An 8,810-nucleotide genomic window follows, 5' to 3' on the forward strand; every position below is an offset into this window, starting at 1 on the left:
AGTCCTGGTTTAGTCCTGGTTTAGTCCTGGTTTAGTCCTGGTTTAGTCCTGGTTTTAGACCTGGTTTAGTCCTGGTTTAGTCCTTTAGTCCTGGTTTAGTCCTGGTTTTAGTTTTACCTGGTTTTAGTTCCTGGTTTAGTCCTGGTTCAGTTTGGTCCTAGTCCTGGTTTAGTCCTGGTTTTAGTCCTGGTTTAGTCCTGGTTTAGTCCTGGTTTAGTCCTGGTTTAGTCCTGGTTTAGACCTGGGTTTAGTTCCTGGTTTTAGTCCTGGTTTGGTCCTGGTTTAGTCCTGTCTAGTCCTGGTTTAGACCTGGTTTAGTCCTGGTTTAGTCCTGGTTTTAGTCCTGGTTTAGTCCTGGTTCAGTTCTGTAAATGTTTCAGATCCAAACAAGAACAAACTGAAGCTGAAGCTGAAGATCGGACGAAACAAAAACCCTCCCCGAGGTAAAACCAGATCCTCCTGTAGACCGGTTATGATCCTCCTGTAGACCGGTTATGATCCTCCTGTAGACCGGTTATGATCCTCCTGTAGACCGGTTATGATCCTCCTGTAGACCGGTTATGATCCTCCTGTAGACCGGTTATGATCCTCCTGTAGACCGGTATCCTAGACCGGTTATGATCCTAGACCGGTTATGATCCTAGACCGGTTATGATCCTCCTCCTGTAGACCGGTTATGATCCTCCTGTAGACCGGTTATGATCCTCCTGTAGACCGGTTATGATCCTCCTGTAGACCGGTTATGATCCTCCTGTAGACCGGTTATGATCCTCGTGTAGACCGGTTATGATCCTCGTGTAGACCGGTTATGATCCTCCTGTAGACCGGTTATGATCCTCGTGTAGACCGGTTATGATCCTCCTGTAGACCGGTTATGATCCTCGTGTAGACCGGTTATGATCCTCCTGTAGACCGGTTATGATCCTCCTGTAGACCGGTTATGATCCTCCTGTAGACCGGTTATGATCCTCCTGTAGACCGGTTATGATCCTCCTGTAGACCGGTTATGATCCTCCTGTAGACCGGTTATGATCCTCCTCTGTGTTTTTCTTCAGCCTCTGTAGACCCTCCTCTGGCTCCTGGTCCAGACCCGGGTCCGGACTCAGGTCTGGACCCGGGTCTGGACCCGGTCTGGACCCGGGTCTTGGTCTCAGGTCTCTGGGTCGGGCGTTGGTCCTCAGGGAGCAGAAGATGATGGAGTCTGGACTTTCAGAGCAGGACCAGGACCAGCTCCACACGGACCTGGAGAAACTCTGGGTCCAAATCAGGATCCAAGTCCACAAGATCTTCTCTGAGGACTTCAGCCCAGGTACTGGTCTAGACCTGGTTTAGTCCTGGTTTAGTCCTGGTTTAGTTTAGTCCCGGTTCATTTCTGGTTTAGTCCTGGTTTAGTTCTGGGTTAGTCCTGGTTTAGTCCAGGTCTAGTCCTGACTTGAGTCCGTGTGACCAGACTCGCTCCGTGAGGCTCTGGTCTGTGTTCTGGACCAGGAGGACTTGGACCGGGCCTGGTTGGACTTTCCTCCAGACCTGGTCCCGGTTTGGAGACCGAGTCGGACTTTACAGAACCACGACAAACTCCTGGAGCAGATGGTCCGGTCCAGACTCAAACCCAAGACCCGAGACCCAGAACCGGACCAGGACCAGACCTCACGGACCTCCACCGTCAAACAGGAGGTGAGTCTTCTGCTCCTCTGACGTTCTCCTCTGACCTTCTCCTCTGACATTTTCGTCTGACGTTCTCCTCTGCTCCTCTGACGTTCTCCTCTGATGTTCTCCTTTGACGTTCTTCTCTGACCTCCTCTGTTCCGCTGACGTTCTCCTCTGACGTTCTCCTCTGCTCCTCTGACGTTCTTCTCTGACCTTCTCCTCTGTTCCTCCGACCTTCTCCTCTGACGTTCTCCTCTGCTCCTCTGACGTTCTCCTCTGTTCCTCTGACCTTCTCCTCTGACGTTCTCCTCTGTTCCTCTGACGTTCTCCTCTGTTCCTCTGACGTTCCCCTCTGACGTTCTCCTCTGACGTTCTCCTCTGCTCCTCTGACGTTCTCCTCTGCTCCTCTGACGTTCTCCTCTGTTCCTCTGACGTTCTCCTCTCTGACGTTCTCCTCTGCTCCTCTCAGGTGCTCAGACTCGCTCAGGTTCTCCTCGGAGACCTCCTGCTCCTGTCTCGTTCCGTGGTCCGGGCGTATCCGGGTCACATGGACATCCTGAACCGCTTCCTGAAGCTTTACCACAACAGCCTCAGACTCCGCCTCCAGGAGCTCGCCGACGCCTCATCGGACGACGACCGCGCCTACCTGCTGCTCTGGACCAATCACAGCTACCGACGGTGAGAGGGGCGGGGTCTTCAGACGATTCGCTTTTTTAAATTTATGATTCCAGAAGTTTTAGGATCCGAGGAGCTTCTGCAAAACCTCGAAACCTTCTCCTCACAGAATCTTTAAACTTTCAGGGAGATTCTTCTTCATCCTGAACTCAAAGACCGGATCAGGACCTCAGACCTCGGACCTTTACTGAGTCCCGTGGTCCTCAAGAAGATCCAAGACCAGCACCAGGAGTCCACCCAGGTACAGACCGGTCTACAGCCGGTTTAGTTGTGGTCCTCTGATGTTGGTTGTGGTCCTCAGAGGTTGGTTGTGGTCCTCAGATGTTAGTTGTGGTCCTCAGATGTTGGTTGTGGTCCTCAGATGTTAGTTGTGGTCCTCAGATGTTTAGTTGTGGTCCTCAGATGTTGGTTGTGGTCCTCAGATGTTGATTGTGGTCCTCAGATGTTTAGTTGTGGTCCTCAGATGTTGGTTGTGGTCCTCAGAGGTTGGTTGTGGTCCTCAGATGTGGGTTGTGGTCCTCAGATGTCCGTTGTGGTCCTCAGATGTTTGTTGTGGTCCTCAGATGTTCGTTGTGGTCCTCAGATGTTGATTGTGGTCCTCAGATGTGGGTTGTGGTCCTCAGATGTGGGTTGTGGTCCTCAGATGTTGATTGTGGTCCTCAGATGTGGGTTGTGGTCCTCAGATGTGGGTTGTGGTCCTCAGATGTTGATTGTGTTCCTCAGATGTGGGTTGTGGTCCTCAGATGTTTGTTGTGGTCCTCAGATGTGGTGTTGTGGTCCTCAGATGTTGATTGTGGTCCTCAGATGTGGGTTGTGGTCCTCAGATGTGGGTTGTGGTCCTCAGATGTGGTTGTGGTCCTCAGATGTGTGGTTGTGTTCCTCAGATGTGGGTTGTGGTCCTCAGATGTGTGGTTGTGGTCCTCAGATGTGGATTGTGTTCCTGTGTCCTCAGATGTGGATTGTGGTCCTCAGATGTGGGTTGTGGTCCTCAGATGTGGGTTGTGGTCCTCAGATGTTGAGTGTGGTTCCTCAGATGTGGGTTGTGGTCCTCAGATGTGGGTGTCCTCAGTGTGTGGTCCTCAGATGTGGGTTGTGTTCCTCAGATGTGGGTTGTGGTCCTCAGATGTTGGTTGTGGTCCTCAGATGTGGGTTGTGGTCCTCAGATGTGGGTTGTGGTCCTCAGATGTGGGTTGTGGTCCTCAGATGTGGGTTGTGGTCCTCAGATGTGGTTGTGGTCCTCAGATGTGAGTTGTGGTCCTCAGATGTGGGTTGTGGTCCTCAGATGTGGGTTGTGGTCCTCAGATGTGTTTGTGGTCCTCAGATGTGGGTTGTGGTCCTCAGGGTCGGGTGCGTCAGTGGTTGGGGAACATTCTTCTGAAGGAGGAGGAGTCCTGGAGGTCGGGCTCTGGGTCTGAGGAGATCGATGGGTTCTGCTTCAGTCCTGTGGCTCTGGAGGTCATCCAGGTCAGAAGAACATGCTCCATCATCAAACTGTTTTTGACAAAGTGTGACACAGACTCTTCTCTGGGGTGTTTCAGGTGATCGACGGAGCCCTGCAGGAGCTGAAGTGTGTGAGACCGGACCAGGGACCGGACCAGGGACCGGACCAGGGACCGGACCAGGGACCGGACCAGGGACCGGACCAGGGACCGGACCAGAGTGAGACCCAGATCTGGTTGGAGGTCCCAGTTTTCCTCAGCAGGTGAGTCTTTTTCCCTCTCACAGTGTTAAAGTTATTGTGATGTTAAAGGGTGAGATCAGGTGTGTGTGTGTGTGTGTGTCTGTGTCTGTGTTGTGTGTGTGTGTGTGTCTGTGTCTGTGTGTCTGTGTGTGTGTGTCTGTGTCTGTGTGTGTGTGTGTCTGTGTGTGTGTCTGTGTCTGTGTGTGTGTCTGTGTGTGTGTGTGTGTGTGTGTGTGTCTGTGTGTGTGTGTGTGTGTGTGTCTGTGTGTGTGTGTGTCTGTGTGTGTGTGTGTGTGTGTGTGTCTGTGTGTGTGTGTGTGTGTGTGTGTGTGTGTGTGTGTCTGTGTGTGTGTGTGTGTCTGTGTGTGTCTGTGTGTGTGTGTGTGTGTCTGTGTGTGTCTGTGTGTGTGTGTGTCTGTGTGTGTGTGTCTGTGTGTGTGTGTGTCTGTGTGTGTGTGTGTGTGTGTGTCTGTGTGTGTGTGTGTGTCTGTGTCTGTGTGTGTGTGTGTGTGTGTGTGTGTGTGTGTGTGTGTGTGTGTGTGTGTGTGTGTGTGTGTGTGTGTGTGTGTTGTAGATACACACGTTCTCTGGAGGAGTTCCTGAAGGAGAACCGGAGGAACCGAGCATCTATTGTGAAAGCTCAACTCGTCTGTGAGGAACAACTCAGGTCAGACACACACACACACACACACACACACACACAGACACACACACAGACACAGACACACAGACACACACACACACACACACACACACACACACACACACACAGACACACAGACACACACACACAGACAGACACACAGACACACACACACACACACACACAGACACACACACACACAGACACACACACACACACACACAGACACACACAGACACACACACACACAGACACACACACACACACACACACACACACACACACACACACACACAGACACACACACACACACAGACACACACACACATACACACACACAGACACACACACACACACACACACACACAGACACACACACACACACACACACACAGACACACACACACACACACACACACACACACACACACAGACAGACAGACACACACACACAGACACATACACACACACAGACACACACACACACACACACACACACACACAGACACACACACACACACACACACACACACACACACACACACACACACACACACACACAGATAAAGTCTTTGTGACATTCGTCTGTGAAAAACAGTGTAAAATAAAAACATAAATAAAACCACATTTCTTCTCTCGTCGTGTTTCTTTCAGGTCTCTGGTTCAGACTCGTGTCGTGGACGTTGCTCTGAGGCGCAGGTGTCTGGAGTCGCTCTCTGCCCTGAGGGATTGTGGGTACTGTAGTCTGACCGGCACCGTCCAATCACAGCTCAAGGTGAGTCTGACCAATCACAGCTCAAGGTGAGTCTGACCAATCACAGCTCAAGGTGAGTCTGACCAATCACAGCTCAGAGCAGCTCCTCTCAGGAGAGCGCAGAGATCCAGAGTTTGGATTAAAGTTTAGATAAAATAGGTAAGACTCCGCCCATAACAGCCCTGCCCTTAAGCCCCGCCCCCTTAAGCCCCACCCCTCTGCTTTCAGCCGCTCCTGTCCGGACTCTGGACTCCGGCCTGGGTCTGTGGGACTCTCCCAGTCCTGGACTCACTCCTGGACTTTCTGATTCCTGAACTGGACCAACTGCAGGACCTCAAGCCCACCTGTCGCCAGGTAACACCTGTCGCCAGGACCTGGTCTAGTCCTGCTCTAGTCCTGGTTCTAGTCCTGGTCTAGTCCTGGTCTAGTCCTGGTCTAGTCCTGGTCTAGTCCTGGTCTAGTCCTGGTTGTGTTTTCAGGCGGTGCTGACTCGCCTGCACCAGGAGGTGGCGCTGCGTTTTGTGAAAAATCTGCTGAAGTCGAGGAGGCGGAGTCAGGAGGAGCAGGAGGGCGGGGCCAGACAGATGAAGGCCGACGCCCACAACCTGCACAACTTTTTCACAGCTCAGGTGAGACCCAGATGCCCTCCCGTCCTGGTTCAGTCCTGGTTCAGTCCTGGTTCAGTCCTGGTTCAGTCCTGGTTCAGTCCTGGTTTAGTCCTGGTTTAGTCCTGGTTCAGTCCTGGTTTAATATAAGATTTAGAACAATCCTCCACTTTGGGCCTCCTGCTCCTGACGCCTCACCTGCCTCACCTGCCTCACCTGCCTCACCTGTCACCTGTCACCTGTGTGTTTCAGGGCGGGGCTTGTGACAGGACCACCCAGATCCTGGTCCAGGTCTCTGAAGTCCTCAGGCTCCAGGATCCAGACCTGATCCAACTCGAACTGGTCTCTCTGGTCCGGACCTGCCCCGATCTGAGGTACTCGAGGGACCTGACACACACACGGGGAGGGACCTGACACACACACACGGGGAGGGACCTGACACACACACGGGGAGGGACCTGACACACACACGGGGAGGGACCTGACACACACACGGAGGACCTGACACCACACGGGGAGGGCCCTGACACACACACGGACACGGGAGAGACACCACACGGACCTGACACACACACGGGGAGGGACCTGACACACACACGGGGAGGGACCTGACACACACACGGGGAGGGACCTGACACACACACGGGGAGGGACCTGACACACACACGGGGTTTAGTGATCTGGTTTTCACAGCAAAATCCTGGTTTAGTTCTGGTTTAGATCTTTACTAAAAACCTCTGTCCTCATCTCCTCTCTCCTCGTCTCCTCTCCTCGTGTCCTCTCTCCTCATCTTCTCTGCTCTCTCCTTGTCTCCTCTCCTTGTCTCCTCTCTCCTTGTCTCCTCTCTCCTTGTCTCCTCTCTCCTCTCCTTTCTCCTCGTCTCCTCTCTCCTTGTCTCCTCTCTCCTTGTCTCCTCACCTTGTCTCCTCTCCTTGTCTCCTCGCTCCTCGTCTCCTCTCTTGTCTCCTCACCTTGTCTCCTCTCTCCTCATCTCCTCTCCTCGTTTCCTCTCTCCTTGTCTCCTCTTCTCGTCTCCTCTCCTCGTCTCCTCTCTCCTCGTCTCCTCTCCTCGTCTCCTCTCCTCGTCTCCTCTGTCCTCGTCTCCTCTGTCCTCGTCTCCTCTGTCCTCGTCTCCTCTGTCCTCGTCTCCTCTGTCCTCGTCTCCTCTGTCCTCGTCTCCTCTCTCCTCGTCTCCTCTCTCCTCGTCTCCTCTGTCCTCGTCTCCTCTGTCCTCATCTCCTCTGTCCTCGTCTCCTTCAGCGCCGCGCACGTCTCCAGACTCCTCTTCGTGAAAAGCGGCCAATCAGCTGCCTCGATTCGTCAGATCAAACGCGGCGTGGAGGAGACCCGCCCCTCGCCGCAGGGATCGACCAATCAGAGCGCGGCGTTCTTCTCCAGGATCAAAGTGAAGTGGTTCGACGACAAAATGGCCGCCGCCCTCACGGAGCTGAAGCCCAAACGGAACTGAAATACAAACGGAACTGAAGCCCAAACGGAGCTGAAGCGCAAACGGAGCTGAAGCCCAAACGGAGCTGAAGCCCAAACGGAACTGAAGCGCAAACGGAACTGAAACGCAAACGGAACTGAAGCACAAACGGAACTGAAGCCCAAACGGAACTGAAGCAAACGGAACTGAAACACAAACGGAGCTGAAGCCCAAACGGAGCTGAAGCCCAAACGGAGCTGAAGCCCAAACGGAACTGAAGCGCAAACGGAACTGAAGCCCAAACGGAGCTGAAGCGCAAACGGAACTGAAATACAAACGGAACTGAAGCGCAGCTAAAACGTCACCATGTCGTGCCGTTTTTTTTGCCGTTTTTCAGAGTTTTTCGACTGGATATTTGATCCTTTTTTCTTTATAAAAACTGAAAATAAACGACTGAAGTGAAATAAAAATTCATTTGTTGATCTTTGAACTTTTACTTTTTTTTTTCCTCTACATTTTTCTGAAACGTGTTTGGAAAATGGAGGGAAAGTGACAGGGTCTCAGAGTGACAGGTGCAGGGACAGGTGCAGGTGCAGGGGTCCTGCTCCTGACGGTTGGTCCGACACAGAGCTGCAGGTGGGAGGGCATCTGACTCGTGTTTCAGGTGGACACAGTTTTTTATGAGAACATCGGAGAACCTTCAGCGACGATCAGAACGACAACAGTGGCTCCCTGCTTCTCCACACACACAAAGACGAGTCCTGGTCCAGACCCGGTCCAGTAATCTAGTGATCTCTCCTGGGTCGAGTGGGTGTGGTTTTAGAAGTGGGAGGAGTCTAAATCTCATGTGGGAGGGGCATAAATGTTGTGTGGGTGTGGTTTTGGAGGTGGGAGAAATCGAAATATCATGTGGGAGGAGCTTAAATCACGTGTGGGCGTGGTTTTGGAGGTGGGAAGGGTCTAAATTTCATGTGGGAGGCGCCTAAATCACGTGTGGGCGTGGTTTTGGAGGTGGGAAGGGTCTAAATTTCATGTGGGAGGGGCATAAATGTTGTGTGGGTGTGGTTTTGGAGGTGGGAGAAATCGAAATATGTGGGAGGAGCTTATATCACGTGTGGGCATGGTTTTGGAGGTGGGAAGGGTCTAAATTTCATGTGGGAGGAGCCTAAATCTCGTGTGGGTGTGGTTTTGGAGGTGGGAGGGGTCTAAATTTCATGTGGGAGGAGCCTACATCTCATGTGGGTGTGGTTTTGGAGGTGGGCGGGGTCTAAATTTCATGTGGGAGGAGCCTAAATCTCGTGTGGGCGTGTTTTTTTGGAGGTGGGAGGAGTCAAAAACTCGTGTGGGCACCGTTTAACTCTCGTGTGGGTGTGGTCTAA

General features: G+C 52.6%; 1 protein-coding gene across 1 annotated transcript; it reads left to right on the plus strand.

Annotated features, from left to right (window-relative positions):
* Nucleotides 1-353: 353 nt before the first annotated feature.
* On the plus strand, nucleotides 354-7,877 carry LOC110163854 (exocyst complex component 3-like). Its single transcript, XM_055149139.1, has 13 exons — nucleotides 354-443; nucleotides 1,056-1,309; nucleotides 1,451-1,674; nucleotides 2,117-2,325; nucleotides 2,449-2,563; nucleotides 3,664-3,786; nucleotides 3,861-4,024; nucleotides 4,578-4,670; nucleotides 5,301-5,421; nucleotides 5,629-5,754; nucleotides 5,880-6,029; nucleotides 6,258-6,379; nucleotides 7,266-7,877. Exons 2-13 carry the CDS (start codon nucleotides 1,192-1,194, stop codon nucleotides 7,471-7,473), a joined length of 1,773 nt encoding a protein of 590 aa, XP_055005114.1. The 5' UTR covers nucleotides 354-443; nucleotides 1,056-1,191; the 3' UTR covers nucleotides 7,474-7,877.
* Nucleotides 7,878-8,810: the final 933 nt, after the last annotated feature.

Source organism: Boleophthalmus pectinirostris, unplaced genomic scaffold (genome assembly GCF_026225935.1).
Source record: "Boleophthalmus pectinirostris isolate CB_2022bp ecotype Guang Dong unplaced genomic scaffold, ASM2622593v1 HiC_scaffold_13, whole genome shotgun sequence".
In the NCBI taxonomy this organism is placed as follows: Eukaryota; Metazoa; Chordata; class Actinopteri; order Gobiiformes; family Gobiidae; genus Boleophthalmus; species Boleophthalmus pectinirostris.